Raw genomic sequence first — 23,219 nt, forward strand, 5'->3', positions numbered from 1 at the left:
CTGCACATGCCCACTCCCATAGTGGCGGTAGCAGCAGCAGTGCAGCTGGTGCTGTGCAGTCCTCATCAGGACACAGCAAGTCACTTGCACATGGTCCTGGATGGTCCCAACAGGGACACGATTCCAGTGGACATGTGTCATCAGATAGTACCCACTCTGGACCTCTGCCTGATAGTGCCCTTGCAACCCCTGGCAGGCGCAGGTCACGTGGTCATGGCTGGACACTGTGAACTGTGAAACCTGCCTTGTACAGTCTGCAGCTGTCAATAATACCCCTGTGTAGGCCAGCCACATGCCAGACCTGTGTGCATGCATACACACACACACACACACACACACACACACACACACACACACACCGGAAACAAATGTAGGGCACCTCAACACACACACACATAACATCTACACACGCCCAATGATAACACAGGCCCTAACACACACACACATGATGTCATCCCATGGCGCAGCCTAGGCCTCTGGAAAACATTATCACCCTGTGCATATGATGATGCCTGTGCCACATCCCTGTCATCCACTCTATTGGTGCAGGGACATGCTCATATGCTCTGATGCACAGGGTGAACTTACTAGGTAGACAATTGTAGATTAATATTGTTGAGTAGTGTTGACAGGCATCAGATATACAATGTATTACAGTTTTAGAATGCATTTTGTACATTTGACAGTATGTATCATGTGTGACAACACTAACAGCATGTTGATCTTGATGTTCTGCCTTCCTCTTTCATGTGTAGTTGCATGTGCCAGGGTATGTCGGTGTTTGTGGTTAGTTCCCATATGTACATGTTGACTACTCACAGGTCTGTATGACAATACCTGCATGCACTTTGTAGCTTCCACATCACAGTTATAATCTCCCATGTTTCAATTATGTTTACTGTTCTAATGATCCAAGAGCATGATAGCTGTGTAGTAAGTACTGCGTTCAGAGCCATTACATCCATAGTGGGTGACATCACTGGTATAGTTACCTGGAGAGGGGAGGAGGTAAAAGAGTAGTATGGCGGATGACAAGGGTAAAGGCCAGTGGAAATAGTGGCTTTTCATTGGGAAGCAGTAATATCCACTGCCATGACAGCATGCAAACACAGACACACCCACACACTCAGGGATTCACAGACACAGTAACACACACTGACACACACACACACACACACAGTTGCCAGTGTTCGGACGAGAACCCCTGCCTATGTGCATATCATCATTATAGTACTACGCAATTACAAGATGCACCACAGAGATTACACATGTACAGGTAGTCGGAATGGCCTAAGATCGAGGACATCAGCAGGGATACTACAATGCAGTGAGTGTATCTGGGGAGGGGGGTTCATCAGTAGGCTATGTAACAACAGGTCACACCCCAGGGTGTACATGTTAACAGGTGGTTAGAATGCCCGTCTAAGATTGATGATATCAACAGGGATACTAGATTGCATTGAGTGGATGGGGGAGGGGGCATTAACATTTCACTATGGTAAAATACAGCCTCACTCCAGGGACTGGACAGCCATACACATGGACAGCCATACATACACACACACACACACACACACACACACACACACACACACACACACACACACACACACACACACACACACACACACACACACACACACACACACACACACACACACACACACACATACACACACACACTGTGGCATTCACAAAGATATACACCAATGTCACACACATACAGACACCACTTGACATGTGTGAGGTTCAACCACCTGCCTATGCCTTTCTTTCTACACTTCAGTCTGTACGTATGTCAACAACAGTGTTCAGGAGAGTGAAAACATGTGGGATGTATTCCCAACCATATGTGACATATATAGACACATACACACCCACACGTTTCAGTACTGTGAATCAAACACCTGCCAATCTCATGATAGGTATTACAGAAGTACATCACTATCACATTCGCTACAAATCTTACTGACTCTTTCCTTTGCCAACTGTGCTGATATATGCACAATATATGCACAGGGGAGGTATTACTGTTACAGGTGTCAAGAGGTTTGCCTTCAGTGTCACCCTTACTGCATTCTACATTGTCTGTCTTCCACTTCAGTTAAGAAAACCTGACCTTAGCAGTTACACATATTATTGTAGGAATGGTTGTAACACACCAGTGAGCTGTCCTCAGTAATCATTCATCTGCAAAGTAGCCCTACCACTTAGTAGTCATGTCCAAACATCTGTCCATACCTCATGTACAACTTTCTGTAGCATATCACCATATACACTTGGCAATGCTGAGGCTGTATTGCAACAGCATGATGTACTAAGACAACAGTCACCTTCAAACCTCAGACACTGAACATGCATGGAATCTATACAAACATTAACACATGTACACATATGCAGTCTACATCAGTAAGTGCACTAGCAGGTCAAGAGGATACATTCCACACCTTCCCCATGCCATGTGTGAAACATAGCTGAGCATTACACCATAATGGATGTTGTATTCATGTACTGGTAGGACACAGCCACCTTCACTGAGTAGCCAAGTGTACATATATGACAACAGCACATATCAGCAAGACACACACAGCATTATTCCATGTCATGCTCCTACAAACTGTTACTTGACAGTGCCATGGTGAAGCCAGGGCACTGTAATGGTCAACAGTGAGCACATCATATTTGCCACACAGACCTCATGTTTACTGGAAGGGTGTCAGCAATGTGCTCTGTTAGGCTAGGCAGTACACTCATTCAAGCATGTGCAAGGTCTATGGCTTGTAAACATCTCTCCCCAGCACATACTGGCTATTGTGGTACTAAGGCTAATGTCCAGACAGCAAACAGCAAACAGCATGCATGGCTTGCAATTGTTGACACGGGGTATATGAAGGAGCTGTGGCCACACATGGCTGTACATGTCATGAACATATCACCTGTGACTGCTCAGGAACATACAGAGCAGAGCTGGAATTTCCTGAGTCTGTCAATATAGGCCTTGTGTAGGTCCTATGATCCTGTTATTTGGGTATGTTTGTAGGCATTGCATTAGGTGGATATGTCTAATGACATACATGCCACATGGGGCGTTGTATGATATGAAAGGTGTCATGGGTGACCAGTAGAGAGGGAATATTACCTCTGTTAACATAGATATCAAACATTATGTACTGTTAGCATGCTATCTGCCATGTGCATGTGTGTAATGACTGTAGCCACCTGTATGTAGAAAGAATAACAACAACTATGGTAATGTCATTTATGTTGTATGAGTGTGGGATGTACATATCCAGGGCAGGTACAGTTAGGTCATATCCAACCATGAGAGTGTTGTTCACTGGTGTACAGCAACAGTCGACTGTGTTAATGCTGACAACATCTGAGAGACCCTGGTATGCGTACAACTGAGCTGGTTACAAACAGTGGTATTATTGCATTGCATAACACATTATGCAGCTGTGTCTCTACATGGGTACTTTGCACAGTCAATGTAGGCCTAGGTACAGTCCACCAATCAAAGGTTATCTGGTGATCTGCCATACTATATCATACCACATATGGATGTGTGTTGGTAGTTTGGGGACAAGATGGTGGATGTATATGAGGATGCAACCTAGAATGCAGCATTTGCCAATGTCACCTGTACCTGACTCATCTGTGATGAGTTATGTCAGAGTAGTGGTCTTTACATGTGAGTAGCCTTTATGAATATGTGGACACCACCACCTGGAATGATCCATACCACTGTTATGGCCCACATGTTTGGATCTGAATTATATAGTGGTAGTGCAATTGTGCACTACAGATCCTTCAGCCAGGTGTTCCTCACTGCACAAATGTCAGTATTCCCCATTGTAGGTTCTACATTGAGCAAATGGATTACTAATGCCGCACATCTAGCACTAGTTAGCATAAGCATCCAATGCAATTGTCTTGTAGGTGTCAGGGTGTTACTTCTGTGTGTAGGACATTTGTCTTGGAATGCATCTATATGAGTAAATGCGACCTAGATATTATCCACACACACATGAAACATGGATGCATATGCTCTGTGTCGAAGGCTTGTCATTCAGTCATGACAGCCCGGAATGACAGACACTGGACAACCTCATGATAACAGCAGGACATTGGCTCATTGTTTTGGTCTAGCAGTTGCCACTCATACCATGACATCACTGAGAGTGGCAGTAATGTGCTTGGTAGCAAATGCCTCATGTAAGGTGACGGACAGCAGCAGAAATTGTGTATATAACCAATGTGAGATATACTTAGGATAGCAGTCCTGCTAATAATGACAACTACTAACACAGCTGGGAGAGGTCAACCTGACACCTACACCTCAGTACCATTACACAATGTAGCTCACACATTATGCTTGCACATGCCACTGTTCCACTTATAATGCCACTGTCCACAACCTGCTATCAATGTATGCCTTTCAGGGCACCAAGGTGTGTGACACATGCTGTAGGTAGCATCTGCCTGTGTGTCCCAGTTAACCCATTGTCTGTCATGTCCACACATGCATGATTGTGTATACTTAACATATATATGTCAGTACTTCATGTTCATGTATGCATGTGTATCACACAGCACAGACACAGATATATCATTTACGGGCCACATACAGGTATCAGGTAGTAAACCAGTATGATGTGCAAATATATTGACAGGTAAGATGTACATAGCTGTAAACCTGTGTGTTTACAATAGGAGTCCATTACAACATGTTCTGTAAATGTAAGTGTATGAGCATGCACACTGTGGCCTTCTGTGGTTAGAATCGGAGTGCATCCCAAACAGCCCTGTGCTACTAAGTGTATGAGCGTATACCCACTACCACCTTGTGTAATTTGAGTCAGTGCATCCAACAAGTCATTTGTTACTAAGTGTATGAGCATGCCCAGTATAACCTTGTAAAGTTGTAGTCATAGTGCATCCCAAACGGCCCTGTGCAACTAAGTGTATGAGCATGCCCACTGTAACCTGTATAGTGATAGTTGTTGTCCATTCCATAGATGGGCATACTCCAATTCAGGCTCCTGTTGTACTACAACTATACCTCTCTGGCCTACCTATGTACTACCTGCAAATGATGTGTTTTGTTTGTGCATACAGGTTGTAATGGACACCTACTTTAAACACACAGGTTTACAGCTATGTACGTCATGACTGTCAGTCTCCCTGCTGCTGTCCTCAATCTTAGAAGGGCATTCTGACTGCCTTGGAATGTGTAATATCTGTGGTGAGTCTCTCAACTGCATAGTACTGTAATAGTGATCTGTAGATAGGCAGGAGTTTTGATCCCACCACTGGCTACTATGTGCGTGTGTTTGTGTGTGCGACAGCAAATGCCTGAGTGTGTGTGTCAGCAAATGGCTGAGTGTGTGTGTGTGTGTGTGTGTGTGTGTGTGTCTCAACAAATGCCTGAGTGTGTGTGTCAACAAATGCCTGAGTGAGGTGGTGTGTTTGTGTGCATTTGTCTGCATCCTGTCATGGCAGCGGGTTTTGCTGCATTCCAAAGAGATACCACCTTTTGCACTGGTCTTTATCCTTGTCAACTGCTAAACCTCTCTTCTCCCCTCCCCACTGCAAGTAATCAGTCCTGTGATGTCATCCAGCTCAGAAGTGGAATCAGAGGAAGTGTAATTGTAAGTGTTCTGTGGCACATACCCCAACTGCATACCACTGTACTGGTTACCTTTACATAGGCAAGACGTGTATGCACAATACTGGAAAGTGTGTGTGTGTTTGTGTGTGTGACTATCCTGTAGCCAGGCATACACATGTGTAATGTCTTTTAGCACACCATGGTAGCCATCTGTGGTGAGTGGTGTCTACAAAGTATTACATAGTTAGGAATGGTAAAGAATACACAGTCAAGCACGACTACAGTTGGGTATGTTATTTTCCTGTGCCACTGTTGAGCAGTGACACAGAAGTGGTCACTGGGGTGTAAGTCCATACCCATCATTCCCCCACCTAAACTCCACAATCCCTGAGGTAGATTACATTAGCCATCACTCCCCACCCCAAACTCCACATACACAACAACCATCCCTTCTCTGGTGAACTGATTAAGATTTAAATGTCATAACAAAAGAGATGCCTCTGTTTTGTGTACACGTCAGTTTCTTTGGAACCCTTCTGTGTCACAAAGGGTGTTCAGACATGTGTATATATATATATATATATATATATATATATATATATATATATATATATATATATATGGCTATAGCTGTGTCTGTGTATATTCATATATATATATATATATATATATATATATATATCTATATATATATGTGTGTGTGTGTGTGTGTGTGTGTGTGTATGTGTGCACACATCCCGTAGGTGCATATATATATATATATATATATATATATATATATATATATATATATATATATATATATATATATGTAGTTATGACAGTTGTACAGCTGTAGACTTGTCTTTGTTGTTTCACAGAGTACAGTACATTCAAGGGTACTGTACATATGTACACAAAGTGACTATCACATTTGTTTTCAGTACTGTGGAATACCTGTAGTAAGATGTGCATTATAAACTCCATGCAACATGTATACAACCCAGATGGCTTTGCGGTGCATCCAGTAACCTCATAGTGCATGGTCCAGGGTTTAAGACCTGCAAGCCTTGATGATACTGTCAAGTAGGTCTGAATAAGACACTTTTAAACAGTTGTAAGCGGGTGTAAATGTGTTTTTGTGACAGTAAACAGCGGGTACACGCAGGTAACTGACATACAACTCACAAAACACTTGAGATACCCTTCTTTGGCAATTCTGCTGATGTCACCCACCTACCAATACACCTCAGGGACTGCTGTAACCCAGTAATCTCCATGGTGCGTAGTGTGATAAACTAGTTTGGAAGGTGTTCTAATCCCAGACAGGCCAACTGTGTGTGTGTCTGTCTGCCTGACAAAGGAACAATGCTTTTTAGAGTATGCACACTCTTTACAATTCATATAACCACCTTTGGCAATCCTGTTGATGTCACCCACCTAGAAATACACCTCTGGGACTATTGTAACCCAGTAATCTCCATAGCATGTGCTGTAACTGTGCATTGTTGTAATGTGATAAACTAGTTAGGTAGGGGTCCTGTTCCAAAACAGGGCAACTGTGTGTGTGTGTGGGTGTGTCTGCCTCAGAAAGGAACAATGCTTTTTAGAGTATGCACACTCTTTACAATTCACATTACCACCTTTGGCAATCCTGCTGATGTCACCCACATAGTAATACACCTCTTGGACTACTCTAACCCACTAATTTCTGTAGCGCATGCTGTAACTGCATAATGGTGTAGTGTGATAAACTAGTTAGGTAGGGGTTCTGTTCCAAGACAGGCCAACTGTGTGTCTGTCTTCCTGGGAAAGGAACAATGCTTTTTAGAGTATGCACACTCTTTACAATTCACATAACCAACTTTGGCAATCCTGCTGATGTCACCCACCTAGTAATACACCTCTGGGACTACTATAATCCAGTAATCTTCATAGTGCACGCTGTAACTGCGTAATGCTGTAGTGTGCTAAGCTTATTAGGTAGGGGTTCTATTTCAAGAGTCTGTCTGCCTATGAAAGGAACAATGTTTTTAGAGTGTGCACACTCTTTACAATTCACATAACCACCTTTGGCAATCCTGCTGATGTCAACCACCTAGTAATACACCTCTAGGACTACTGTAACCCTTAATCTCTGTAGATCATGCGATAACTGTGTAATGCTGTAGTGTGATAAGCTAGGTAGGTATTGGGTTTTATTCCAAGACATGGCAGGTGTGTGTGTGTGTTTGACAGTCAGAGCCTGTGTGGAGGTGGTTCTGAGTGTCTAACCAGTGGACATGTTGGGGGGCATATTTTATAGTTTTCTTATATGGTGTCCATATTATATGTCACAATGTCAACCTCACAAGGAGTACAGATGTCAATCAGCTAAGGGACTGTGTTGGCAAGCCATACCCCTACATCTGGCAAAAGGCCTGGTGAACAAAGTATGCAACCCTACTATTACCCAGAATACGTTCTGAACCCATGTATCATATGCAAACACACTTGCTTAGAATATCCCGCTATGTTGCTAGTACCTTGCACATTGATGACAGATAGTAGGCATGGTGTGATTGCAATGGGCTGCAGAGGGCATGGCACCCTGTCCAGCAGTACAGTAGGCACATAATTGCAGACAATGTGCCTTCACTATGTTCCCCACTGTATGCCTGCAACATATGTGATGCCATCAAATGTGATCCACAGAGGCCATACAATGCCTTACACACTTGCCCTGTATGGACAGATGCCACTGACACCAGGGAATACCTGTATCATGCTATCAATGCAGGTGCAGCATCAACCTGCTGTCTATAAGCAGGTCCTGCCACACCAGGCCAGTATTGGCATATCTGAGGATAACAGTCTGTGTACACAACATGTGCCAGCCAAACCAGGTACAATTGTACATGCCACTGTACATTATTGTGGGACGTGCACATCCCAGGCAATGTCCATGTCAAGGACTATCAAACACAGACATGGCATGCATTGCAAAGCAATGGCCATACACAATGGTAACCAGGATGGCAGGACATTTCATACAATACCCATCTGTGTGGGACATTGCAGACACTACACCCCTGAACTACACTGCACACCATTGTCTGGTGGCATGATGCCAAAGATTGCCCCTCACCCAGCCTTGTACAGCCATCTTGCACAGCCAACCACTACACACCTATGAAGCAATGCACACATGCATGTCAGTGCTGGCACTATGTGTCTGCATGTGGGGTATGATGCTCACAACCACAGTCACCCCCAGTATAACTCCCATTGGCATACCGACTGATGTCAGACACGTTCACATGCCCTAGCCCATAGAACCTCTGGATATCCCCTGTGATGCATGTAGTACCTGTGCATTACTGCAGTGTGGCAAACTAAGTAGTTAGGAAGTGTATTTGTGGGCCTGGCAAAGTGTGGCAATATGTCTGAGTCCCTTAGACAGTGTGGTTGTGTTGACAATGACATCCATTCATGTGGACAGCCATGTGTGCTACACCTAACGTATGTCTACTATATCTCTGTTGCAGATGTCGCTCACCAGCACACATATATATTCTTACAACTCACCAACATGTCAGCTTTGTGGCACATGGAGTAACTGCATGCACTTGTAATAGTAATGGCTAACCAGTCAGGGGTTTGAAACCCTATACTGCTAGGTGTGTGACAGACAATGCTTAGGTTTTAGTCTCCTAGCCCTTCTCTGATGTACTTTGCCTCAGTCTGTCCCTCCCACACACTGTCTGGTGGATGTGGAGTTGTACACCTGCTCAGCAGCAGCTTGTGTTTTGTAAGTGATGGTCATGATTAGGTGATGGCCTCTGCACCTATTGCAAGCCTCCTCTAGCTGATTGTATGTGGAACAGCTGTGGTGATATTCCCATAGCCAATTGCATGGAAACACAGTACAATATCTAGGAACATCATGTTGGTGTTTGCCCATGACAGTCACTGTGAGTGGAACCTGGATCTGTTGTTTGGTAGACGGCATCACAGATGATATCTGGATATTCCTCAAACAACATACACAGTGGAAAATAGCCTAAAGACAGGAGGGAGATGTGCCAGACATGACTACACCATGTAAGTGTAGCTATGCTTCATTGAGACTACTGCCAGTTTAACAGGTTGTGTGTTGTAATGGCTATTCTGCATGTTTTAAAACTGACAAGACAGTGCTTTGTTTGTGAGGGAACCCCCATCTGTAGGGCCATCTGTGGACTGGTCAGTGTGTGGAACCATTAGTTTCCTGTGTTACTCATTGAACACACATCTATGAACTGCAGAAGCATAGTGTGAGGATTGTAGTCAGTACATGGTGATAGTGATAAGAGTTACTGCCATTGCAACCCTGATTGGACATATGTCACACGAAACACTAGTATGACAGTCACTGTCTGAGGTTCTCAGTGACATGCCAGTAATGGGCCACTGTTCATAGCTACAGTCACAAGTTTTCTACACGTTGTACAGATGTCATGCAGTATATATGCATGTGTTGTGCTCCTTCTGTAAATGTATACCATCTGTTGTGTTTGGTTGATGGTCATATCTATGCATGCTGTTATAAGTAATCCTGAATGCTGTTGACTATTACTAAACCATATCTTTGTTAAAACTGCAACACCATAGGCTGTATGGGTTTGGAGGTCCCGGCAGAACTTCCTGTCCCACTTCAGCTGGCCATGGCACCGGGCACCAGCACAACTGTGGCCCAGCCTTGGACCTACACCTCTGTTGGCTCTGCACCACCTTCTGGTGGAACCGCCACTGAGGATGGGGCTTGTCCCCCCTGGGAACAGGTCCAGACAGGAACATGTCCGCTGTCGTACAGTCCCGGACATGGTGCGTAGGTGCTCAATAAGGGGTTTCAAGGCCAGATATGGCAGCTCAAGGGCAGAGTGTCACATGTACAGGGTGAGCCTGCCCCTCCTAGACAGCTCCCAGCACAGCCACCTTTGCAACTGTTTTGGTGCAGTGGTGGCTGCCCATGGCTGGGGACCTCCGTCCCACTGTTTCCATCTGGGGGCTTATGGGCTTGTGACTGCCAAACACCCCTCCCCATCCAAGGTGTAATCCCCCACATGTGTAATATACCAACCCTGTATGCTGTCTTGTCTGTCATCCTACTCAACCTATCCTCCATGAACAAACCTACTTTCCTTCCCTCACATCCCACTCTCACCCTATGGAAACAAAAGGCCAGTCAGTTCCTAGAACAACATTTGCCCCATACATAGCTGTCCATTTCACACACGTGTCCACTGGACACATGTAACTTTTTTAATATGCATCACAACATAATCCAGTTGTCCTCACCCCTGTCTCTCAGGCACATGATCCTGGTATGCACATGACTCCTAAAGGTTCCAGGTACATGTGATGCAGACGACCCCATTGTACACACAACACTACCGGTCCCTCTGTGGTTAACCCATTTACCTTTTTCATGATGATGATGTCACACACAGCACCTTGCAAGAGTACTGTTCTCACATAATGATTGGGCAGGAACTGTTGTGTTAATGTAAATAAAATGCACAGATTGATGTATTTGGCCAATGTACAAATGTTTGCTTGCATTAATGACACATGTCTGTCTGAGGGAGTCTTGATATTACATAGGACAACACCACTACATAATACAGGTGTTGCAGGTGTTTCCCTTTTTATTCCTTTGCAACGCTTTGTTGTCACATGGGATGTTCTTGATATATCTATATATATGTATGTATCTATATCTGGACATAAACACACACACATACATCTACATGATGGAATACATTTCCTAGACTGTTGAATGACTGTGATGGATGATATGTTTGTGATAATATCCGATGTCTGTATATCTGCCATGGCTTAGTAGTAAATCACATTAGCTGTGTGTGCAGGGTCCTGGTTTCGAGCCTTGCAGAGGCCGTTTATTTTGTTGCTGGGCAGAACAAGGCCATTGGATATGGAGTGATTAAGGCACATTAAAGCAGTTGTGAGTGGGTGTGCATGGATTTCTGCAGAGCTAAGCAATGCTAATCTCTGGTTACAGTTTCTTACACTCAGTTAGCCTCTACATTGCTTCAGCAGTGTAATACTCGCATACCGGTGGCCAAACAGGCTTACACCCGCTTGCTCCCGCACTTGCAAATGCACTGCATTTGGTGTTTGCATCTGACACTCACACCCCTGGGTGGGAGTGAGGACTATGATATTACCTTGTGATGCCTATTACATTGGATTACATGCCTACAGTATCGGGAATGGCTGCCCATTAGGCAAAAGCATGCCGTTCAACTGTACGGATTCCGCGGCTTGTCCAGAGTTCGATTCAGATTATTGGTGTGTTCTTCTTACAATCTGCACCTGTTGGGCTAATACATGGAAACTGACACTCTTCAATACAAACAAGTAATTGGGTTTTGGAACCCACATCCTTCAGCAGAGTCATGCTACTGCATACCTATTATTCTATCATCTTTCTAAGGTTGTAAGTGGAATATGTGCTTTCTGTCCCTATCAGACCTCTCAAACAATTGGGGACAAATATCATCTGAATCAGGGACACGTCATAACAACATCAGGGACACATTTAAAATATTACCGCTATTAACCTGATACATTGCAAATATGCAAATGCCTCATTCCTTGTCAGTGTACTAAAACTAAAATGTGGCTCGAAATTTACATTGCTTTAGGTATGATTTAGCTTAGTACTATATTGAATATATTACATTATAATCACCCTTTAACTTATATTGTTTATATCTACTGTTATATGTCAGCTTTTGATGCAAATGTATGTAATCTGGGATCTTCTTCCTGGGCATTCAGTGAAAAGGGACTTTACCCTTTCAGACTTTCCCAGGTAATCAAAGGCAAATAAATAAGTAAATGACAAACAACCATTTTCACCATTGCACAATGAAGATGTTTTTAGTTACTTGAGCAGGTGACATAAATTTTACCTGGCTCCACTAAATATTCATAGTCATAGCCCAGTTCCTTTGATCCGAGGAAAAATTCTCTGTTTTTGAACAGGGGTATAAATGGAACCATGTAATACTCTCGATTATGCCCGATTGGTGCATTTTCTGCTGGATAAATTTCAACAGTGGGCTGTTGTCGCCTGAGCCATTGTTCAAAAATGCTGCAGAATGAAAAGACTGTAGTTATCTAACATGCACAATGAAGTAAGGAAAATTAAAATAGTACTTACATCAACAGCAACAAAACAGAGACATGACAATGTACTTATTTTGTGTGTGTGTGTGTCTGTGTGTGTGTGTGTGTGTGTGTGTGTGTGTGTGTGCGCGTGCGCGCGGGTATTTATATATATATATATATATATATATATATATATATATATATATATATATATATATATATATTCATTGTTAACTTTATGAGTCACTACTGGTATTTAAGAAAGAACATTGTGTGTTTAGAGTACATTAGGAAGAACTGCTCCAGTTATCAGCATTAGGAAGAACTATTCCAGTTATCAAAATAGCTAATAATAATTCACTTATTATTTCATATACATTGCAGATGAGGTAACAAGTAACCGTGTTATGGCAATATTCACTAAGGAAATACAGATAATTTTGCTAAAGCACTAAACCTGACAACAACATTAAAGGTTACCAATTAGAAACACAATTAATGTAGATGATACAGATTTAGGTCTCAACCCTCCATCCATACTAATATTAAGCTTGCATTTCCCCCACTTGAAATGCCAGTTTAACATAAGGGATAGCCAAAGAATCAGAGCTAGGACAAAATTAGAAGAAAGGACTTTGACAGGACATGGGAAGAAAGAGAGGAGCTCACATGTATGATGTGATTAGGACTAGAAAGGAGAAAAGTGGGAATTGAACTTCACAAGGTTGAGTAGAGACCATTGGAAATTGTAATAGCTGTGTTACAGGTTACAGCACGTAACATACTATGCAGATTTTGTTCTGTCTCCAGAACAGGCATATAGAGTTCCGTTATAAATATCATTAGGCCTGCATTGATAAATAGCTTGCGTATGATATAATTAAGAAAGATAACTGACAGGGGCTGAGTCAAGGAGCTTGTGAAAGGAGAGTGGAAATGACATTTGTGGACAAGTGGAAAGCAGGGTTATCCAGATACTGTTTATTAAATCAAAAGGCTATTTAAGGCTGAAGACAGGTGCCTGTGGATAATCTTGAATGAGAAAATGTTTTGTATATATTTTAGAGGAGATGTTTTTCATTTACTCAGCATTCAGCTGCTCACATGTAAATGCTCATGAGTGTATTCCCATGTGAGATATTTGAATTTTCTGACTGTTTCTGCAAGTACACTTTTCTCTGAGGTTGTGCAACCTTGGAAACAGTATATTAACAGATCAAGGGTGTCAGGGTTATCCCTTGCAAAAAAACACCTTTATTATAATTGACTGCGAACTGAGAGTATAGTGAGTACATGAAACTTAATAACATTATGTCCATCTAGTTGGTTATAGCCTGGGAATTAAAACTATATGCTGAAGACAATGTGTTAGTATCAAATCTCCAAATTCTGTTATTAATCTGGGCTAGTGTATGCTTTATTGTATTCGTTGCATAAACCCACTCTTATATGCGCAGTTTAGACAGAGGTACTACTTTTTCTTGCTTCACAAATAAGGTGTAGTATGATTCCATACTTAGCAACAAGCTTCCGATATCTTTTTTTTTATTATAGATTTTAAATGGTCTAGGATGGCCAGATAATTGTCAGTTGCACGCACAAAGTGCTTCCATTTTGAAACAATTTCAGTTACACCGTATCCAATAAATACTTCATATGAGCTAGCTGGGGTGCTATGGTTTATTGATTTATTTTGTAAACCACATATTCTTTGTTTTCTCTCATTTAATTAATTGCAGAGGGAGTTAAAGCCAAAATGTAGATATTGGTCTATATCAAAGCAGTCAAATTGTGTTTTGTTGATGTGCTTATTTTGCTAACACAAACATAGGTTCATAGGTGTTTACTAGGCTAATGCCCACAAGGGCCTTTTTAAGCCTAGCCAGGCATCCCAAATCTCTGACAAGTTTAATACCCTTAATAAGTGTAAGCAAGAGCCTAGGAGATGAACCATTTAAAGGTTGCCTGTGTCCATTAGAGACATAGGTGCCAAACCAGGGATGAATTTCCACTTCGCCATCCAGTTGTCTAAGTTTCACTTGAATTGGGTTAGGGAAGAACTCTGCTTCACATGGATGGGGAGGCTGTTCCAAAGATGGGATAATCTCTGGGATACATACCTTCTCTCCAGCAGGTCCTATTTATATCACAGGTAAGGTTCAAGTCCTTAGAATGGGTAATTCTGGTGCTGTTTGTTTGGTGGATAAGCAGGAGGTACATCAGAGTGGGGGTCTGATAACGCCCTATATGTTAGGCATATATCTCCCCTCAAAAGTCTGTAGGAGACAGAATACAGGGATAGAACCTTGAGGTGGTCTGTATAGGACATTTTACTTAAGCCCTGAATTATTTTAGTGAGGAACCTCTGTGGACACTTCAATTGTTGGATATACCTGGTTAGGTACAAATCAAAGGGGGCATTGTACTCAATGATAGGTCTGATGAATGCCAAATACAGTGAAACAATGACTTCCTTGGACTTAGATGCCATACCTTTGTTTATAAGTTGCACAACATAAAATGATTTCCTCACTACCGTAGACCAGTGATAGTCAAATGCTAGATTACTATCTATGTGTGTCCCTAAGTCCCTGACTACTGGGTCATCAATAAGGGGTATGTTGTCAATATGATAGTTACCAGGGATGGATGACTTCCCAAAGGATACTATTATGCATTTCTTGGCATTTAGTTTTAGTCCATGGCTCTGACACCAGTTGTTTGTTTGTGTCAGCCCCTCCTGGAGAACATTTGTGTCAGTGTGGGATTCAATGACAGCTCCTAATTTGCAATCATCTGCAAATATAGTAAGCCACAGACCACTGACACTGGCCTTGACTTCAGAAAAGTAAATTCCAAAAAAGCGAAGTCCAAGGACTGATCCCTGAGGGACTACAGTAATGAATGGCTACTTTGCAGAGGTGGACTCCCCAATTCTAACTTCCTGAGTCTTGTCTGTGAGCCAGTTAGCTATGCACCAGGTGACATACGAGTTTGTATCTAACCTCTTGGGTTTGTCAACAATGCACGACTGAGGTATTGTGTCAAATGCTTTGGCCAGGTCAAGAAAGGCAGTGAGAACCAATTTGCCATCATCCATTGCTTTGGTGCCCTTTTCAAAGAAGTCCACCAGGTTGAAAATGCATGATCTGCCCTTGATGAAGCCAAACTGGGCTAGGTCCAGTGTCTAGAGCTTTACTATACCACTATTGATCATTTCCTTGATAATTCTTTCCATGGCATTACATATAAGACTAGTGAGACTATATGGCTCTGTAGTTTCCAGGGTCTGTAGATCGCTCACCTTTGTGCAGAGGGATGACCATTGCTGTTCTCCATTCATGAGGCATGAAGGCTGTTTGGAGGCTATAGCTAAATAGAAATTCCAGAGGCCCTGATAGGTCTTGTTTCATGCTATTTAGAAGTCATCCTGGGATATTGTCTGGGCCCATGATGCAGTGTTCTTGGCCTTAGAAAGAGCATTAAGGACCTGCTCCCTAGTGATAGCAGGGGGAGTTATATTTTATGGTATTTCCTGAAGGAAGGTTAAGGGAGAGAGAGGGGTAAAGTTGAAGCTAAATTTATTGGCCAGTAGATTTGCTGTATCTTCTAGTTCAGTATAGGTGGCTCCATTTACAGTGAACTATGCACACAATTGTGTATTGCCTTTGAGGTTACGGACATAGCTAAAGAATGTCTTGTGGCTGTCCTTGGCTAGGAGGCCAAATGTTCTTCAAATATGGCTTTGGTAGACTTTATTTGTCATCTTAGCTGTTTGTTTAGTTTGATGAGCGTGCTTTTATCCTACTGGGTGCTGCACCTCCTAATTTTGCCATGATTTTCCTGTTATTATTACTGAGAGATTGCTTGCTAATGTTGCTGACGACACTACGGGCACTTTTTTTCTGATCATGGTTTAATGGCTTCTTAGTGATCATATGACTCAGAATAAGGATGCTTTTCTTGCTCTCTCTTTTTTTTTATTTAACTTGACCTTGGAGGTTACATATGTAAATTGTGAGTGTGTGAGTTGAGGTATAGGGTGGAGGAAGACAAAACAATTCCACAAAAATGCTGTTTTTAAACTGTATGTTATGTCTTATTTTGAGAGATTGTCCATGTGCACTATTGCATGAAACAAGTGTTTAGATTGTGATATTTTGCAGAAGAATATGACTTGTAGTCAGAATTATTATGATCTGATGTATGATGGAAGAATAATGCTGAGTTATCAACATATTGAACTAGTGGTGTATGATAATATATACTTATAAATAAAATTTATCAAACAGGATTAGATAGAAAACGCAAAGGACAGAACTCAGTGGGACCATACTAGAAAAAGGGTAAGAACTGCATTTTTTTTGTTAGGTGAAGGATTTTGTTTTGTCTATGAAATAATCCTGAGACCAAGCACACATTTTACTGTCTACACACAAGTAGCTTATGGTCAAGTGATTTGGTGAAATTAAGAAACACAGAAACTACTTTATAGACATGAGACATAACACATTTGGCAATGTTAATGAGGGTTTATTTGTTGCCATGAACTGACTGGAAGTCATACTGAGTTTCTATGAGTATGTTTATGCAGCCCCTTTACTCAGCTTTCATTAGGCAGCTCTTAAATGCTTTATCCAATGCATGGCTCCTTTCAAATTATGGCATGATCCCAGTTATTTTCATTAGTAGTAATATATAATCATTGTCAACGGGATGTTTAAGGCCAGTTTCTAACCAAATGGGCTAGATTAATTTGAGTACAAAAAGGGAAACTGGCGAGACTTAAAATAGCCCACAAGGACAGCTAGCCTAGTACTTACCTATGAATCTGTCAACCTATGTTCATTGCCTAAGGTAGTAAGTAAGTTACCTTTACAATGTGTTGTTAACCATTTTTGCTAATGGTCTAAATACTGGTAGTTTTTTCCATTAAATAGTCATAACCTTAGGGAACAAGGTCAGTCTGTTATTTTTTGAGATGTTTTCTCTTCCCTAATGATCCAGAGTACTAAAACGGTAAAATGCAGGGTTCCATGAAAATCAATTTATTATTGGCTCATTAGGCCATTAATAGAAAGAGAGCAATATTAATTTATTAATTCATTAATTGATAGATTAGTTAATTTAATGCATTTATTTATTTATTTAATTTTTAGCTTTAGTAAGCTGATGTTTCACAAAACTAATATATGTACAAAGTAAAGAGACCAAGTGACCCTATTTCCTACTTTTGTGATTTGTGATGCCAGGAGTATTTCTGTTAAATGCTTTACTGCTAAAGTTAAAATGGTATGCAATGGTTTATCATTTTTTTTCTTTTGTGGGTACCAGTGCTTCCCCTTGACCATCCAGCTTCCCCCAGCCATCTACTAACTCATATAGTTCATATGAGGAAAGAGCCCTATGGCCCAGCTCATTTAAACCCTTCATCATCAGTGGTGGCTTATACATTTCCTTTTCAATCAATAACTTAAATTCTTGCCAGTTAAAATTCATTGGGGTTAGCAATACAGTGGACAAGGCATAGGACTTTTGCACAATTTTGTAAGCAATGTTAAAAAAGCAGATGTTCCCATTCCCTGAAGTAGACACCCCCATGCATTTGCTAGTCTCCATTAAGAATCTCATATGGAGTTGCATATTCTCAGACATATGCTACACCTACCCATTCCTCCAGAAGAGGTGAGCAGGAACAGCTTCTTCACTCCTTCCCCATCTCAGTCAACTCCTTCAGATTCAGTGCTGCTAAATGGATACAGGAAATCTAGATAATGACCTGGGCTTTATCCCTCTATGCCGTGTGTAGACAGGCACAATAGTGGACATGTGTTAGCCTTGTCAGCAGCAGCATAGGAGTCATGGATTACTAATCCAAGTGGATACTAAGGGATATGTGGCTCGTTGTATAATTACTACAGGGACCTTTCAGTGACCTACTGGGGACACAGTGGTGGTATTTCAGGCATCTCACTAGAGAATACTCTATTGGTTTCTCAATGTCGTTCTTCAGCATGTTGGGAGCACATGTGGTTTCCATGTACCCAGAGGAAAAAAGGGAACACAATGCAGGATTTCTTTGATATAGCTCTTTTCCAGAGGTACTGGGGACCATAACTTGTACCAGCATTGAAATAAAAGCACCACCTGGTGAACTGAGAAGGAGATACATGAACTATTAAGAGTATTACTCCATCAACAGCTAACTGACTTGTAATGCACAGAATATCATTTACAATGCATGTGCAGGTTACCCAGGCAGTTATCATGACTCCTACGTATAGCTCAGCTGTGATGCATAACAACAGCTTGCAAGCAAGGACTTCCAGCAGAATCATGTTGGTGATGGTGTATATGCCCTAAAACCCTGGCTCATGACACTCATAAGAAATCTAGGGGTAGAATCATACCGAATCACAAATAATGTATATTATTGAGTATGTGATTGGGAAGCTAAAAGCACACTTTCACTGTCTGATTTCATCCACTGGTGCCCTACAGCAGGACCCTGGCAAAGGTAGTGTTAGTGTGTGCATTGTTGTACATCATGCCTAGAAAGATGTTACCTCAGGTACTTGCAGGGTCAGTAGTCTCCATCACACAAGTTAGTGGAGGATGAGTTAGTTGAGAAGTCAGTGAAGGAACCAGCAACAGTGAATGATCATGCTAGACAGAGATGGGCACAGTATGCCATGGCACTAGCAAAGAGGTTACAGCGTGCACATGGCTTCAGAACATAGTAAGCAAGACAGGAGCTGATATATTACAGTAAAAACAATGCATGCAAAACCAGCAAAGTACAGCTGTGTACACTTACCATAAATGTAGATATTCGAGTGTATTCACTGTTGCAGTCAATACATTTGGGTAATCTGGTGGCAGGTTGCCCTCAGTCGGCCAGAATTCCAAAGTCTTGGGTCCTGCATCAGTTGCTGTCTCCTCTTCCATGACGTCAGGTCGTCAGGGGTATAAAACATGCAGCTGACGCCATTTTCTTTAGTTTTTCTTGCCCCAGATGTCAGTTGCTCCCAAAAAGGTAGCGGGAGGGTAACCTGGACTGCAACAGTGAATACACTCGAACATCTACATTTATGGTAAGTGTACACAACTGTACTATGTTCTTCGTGTTTCACTGTTGCAGTCATTACATTTGGGTAGAATCCCAAAGATATGGTTGGGAGGCTGGAGCTAAGCAGCATTAGGTGCGGCTATAAGGCCCTGCAGAACTGCAGTGGCAAAGCCTGCCCTGGACTTAGAGTAGAGAGGCAAATGATAATGCTTTGTTAAGGTGTGAACAGAACTCCAAGTAGCAGTCTCTAGAATGTCTTTGGTTGGTACTCCTCTGAGAAAGGCTGCTGAAGTAGCTGCAGCTCTGGTGGAATGAGACCTAATGCCCTTGGGCACTGGTTTACCATGTTATAAGTAGCAGAAATAAATGCAGTGGCTTATCCACTTTGAAATTGTCTGCTTTGAAATAACCTTGCCTTCTGATCCTACAGCATATGTTACTAGTAATTGCTCAGTTTTCCTTAGAGCTTTAGTCCTGCTCAAGTAGAATCTTAGCTGTCTGTGTATGTCCAAGGAATGCAGAATTATCTCCCCCTTGTTCTGCAGATTTGGATAAAAGGTTGGCAGATTAATTGTTTGGTTAAGAGCCACACTGGAAACCACCTTAGGCATAAATGTAGGATTTGTCCTTAGAGACACCCTGTCTGGGTAAAATATGATAAAAGGCTCTACAGCCATGAGGGCCTGTAGCTCTGAAACTCTTCTTGCTGAAGTAATTGCTAGTAGCAGAGCTATTTTCCATGCTAAAAACTTTATATCAGTGGTAGCAGTTGGTTCAAATGGAGGCAGGGTGAGCTTTTCCAATACATAATTGAGATCTCATGCAGGTAATGATGATATTCTAGGAGGCCTTAAATTTTTGGCTCCTCTAAGATACTGCTTTAGTAAAGGATGAGAAAAGATTGGGAGCTCTGTATTATAATGAGCCAAAATGGCAGAGGCATGGATTTTAATTGATGAGAAAGATAAGCCTTTGTCAAGCATCTCAGTTAAGTATTGTAATATCTGAGGAATATTTGGTTCTGCTGTATCAGTTCCTTATGCTTGATTCCAAGCACAGAATCTCTTCCATTTATCAGCATAAGATTTTCTAGTACTAGGCCTTCTGGCTTCCAAAATGACATCCATCACAGCTTTACTGAGAGGAGTTGTTTGTATAACTACATGATCAGCCATGCTGCCAGGTTCAGTGTCTGGAGTTGATTGTGCAGGATCTGATTGTTTTGCTGGGACAGTAGTTGAGGTCTTTGAGGTAAGATCCAAGCTGGGTATTGAGACAAGTTCCTTAGGACTGGGTACCAGTATTGGCGGGACCAGTCCAGGGCAATTAGTATCATCTTTGGTTTCTCTTGTCTGACTTTTAGGAGGACCTTGGGAAGAAGAGGCAGAGGAGGAAAGGCATACACTGATAGGTTTTTCCAACTGAAGGATAGGGAGTCCACTTTCCATGCTTGTCTGTGATAAGTCCTTGTGCAGAATCTTTTCAATTGATAATTTTGAGGAGAGGCAAATACGTCTATGTCTAGGCTCCCCCATTTCTCTGTTATCATGCTGAACAGTTGTGGATTTAGTTTCCACTCGTGAGGGTCCATAAGGTTTCTGCTTAAATCGTCTGCAAGAGTATTTTGCTTTCCTCGCAGGAATTGAGCATGAAGATGTATTTGGTAGGTCAAAGCTGTGTCCCACAGTGCCATGGCTAATCTGCAATGAGGGTATGAGTGTGTGCCCCTTTGCTTGTTTATATACCACATGACCGTGGTGTTGTCCATCTTTATCAGTAGTTGTCCTGGATGAAGTAAGTCCTTGAAGGCTGTTAGGGCATTTTGAACAGCTAGCATCTCTTTCTGGTTGATATGTAGATGCATTTGTTTTGGGGACCATATGCCCTGAATGCATCTTCCTGCCATGTGGGTCCCCCAGGCATAATCTGATGCATCTGTTGTTAAGGTTTGGCTGGCAGGGGGTAGAGTGAAGGCCCATCCCATGTTTTGGTGACATGCCTTTGCCCACCATAGAAACTCCTGTTGTAGGCAGGAAATGAGAGGAATAATTGTTTCCAGACTGTGAGAATGTTGACTCCATAAACTTTTTGGGTACCATTGAAGTTTCCCCATATGCAGTCTTGCATTTGGAATCAGTAGGGTGCAGGATGCCATGAAGCCCAAAGCATGCAGAATTTGTCTTGCAGATAAATGGGTTTTTCTTGCCATCAGTTTGAAGTAAGTAGTCAGTTGCTTTTGCTTGTCTGCCATGAGGTAAGCCATCTGGGCAGTTATATTCAACCTTGCACCCAGGAATGTTATCTTTTGAGAGGGTACCAGTTGTGATTTCTTTTTGTTTATTGTGTACCCTAGGCATGTTAGAAGCCTTTTCACAAATGCCAGGTGTTGAAGAAGAATGTCCTTGCTCTCTGCTTGAATGAGACAGTCGTCCAAGTAAGGGTATATTTGTATACTTTTTTGTCTGCAAAATGCAATTACTGGTGCCAGGCACCTTGTGAAGACCCTGGGCGCAGCAGATAAGCCAAAGGGCAGTGCAAAGAATTGGTAATGCATTAAGCCGCCTTGAATCTGAGGCATCTTCTGCACGATTGTCTTATTGGGACATGCAGGTATGCTTCTTTTAGGTCTAATGTCACCAGCCAAGCATTCTTGCCCAGCATGGGCAGAAGCTGCTGCAAAGTCAGCATTTTGAATTTTGGAATGTCCAGGTATGTGTTCAAAATTGATGAATCCAGTATTGGCCACCAGGCCTTGTCCTTTCTGGGTACCAAGAACAGTCTTGAGTAAAAACCTTGTCCATTTTCCTGTTCTTGTACTGGTTGAATGGCCCCCATATCCATGAGGGATGTATCCTGTTTCTGTGCCTCTGCCCATTGATTTTTGGGCAGATCTGGCCAACCGTTTGCCATTGGCAGAGTGTGGAAATGTAATCTATATCCTTGTGATACTATGTTAAGTACCCACTTGTCCTGGGTTATTAATTGCCAATTTTGAGCAAAAAGTGCTAATTTTCCCCCTAAGGGTGCTGCCAAAAGATAAGTGCTTGGTGTTGGCAGAGGGAAGTCATTGGGACTGTTTTCTGTAGGTTTGCGCCTTATCTCCTCCTGATTTGGAGGTATATGCACCCCATTGCTTTGACCTGTATGAATCTTGTGCCTGGTATCTGGAACCCTTTGGGTGTCTGGATTTGCCCCTTTGAGCTCTGTCTGACACAGGAAAGGACCAATTTTTTGTAGGCCAGTGTCTACTGAATCTTGGTGGCTGCACTTGTAAGAAGTCTTTAACAGTTTGCATAGACTTAGCTTTGTCTTCCATTTTCTTTAAAACCTCTTCTGCCTTAATACCAAACAGAGTATCATGCTGTAAAGGTGCATCTAGCAATTTAGCTTTAACATGATCAG

The 23,219-nt window shown here is 42.2% G+C and overlaps 1 protein-coding gene across 1 annotated transcript in view; it reads right to left on the reverse strand.

The window, feature by feature from the left end:
• TYR (tyrosinase) overlaps positions 1-23,219 on the reverse strand; it is a 390,102-nt gene that overhangs the window by 48,260 nt on the left and 318,623 nt on the right. The window contains exon 4 of the mRNA XM_044072204.1: positions 12,550-12,731. Within this exon, the coding sequence (XP_043928139.1) occupies positions 12,550-12,731 (182 nt within the window). The remainder of the gene's footprint in view (positions 1-12,549; positions 12,732-23,219) is intronic.

The sequence above is a fragment of the Protopterus annectens genome, chromosome 5.part0 (assembly GCF_019279795.1).
Source record: "Protopterus annectens isolate FY-2018-M chromosome 5.part0, PAN1.0, whole genome shotgun sequence".
NCBI classification, from domain to species: domain Eukaryota; kingdom Metazoa; phylum Chordata; order Ceratodontiformes; family Protopteridae; genus Protopterus; species Protopterus annectens.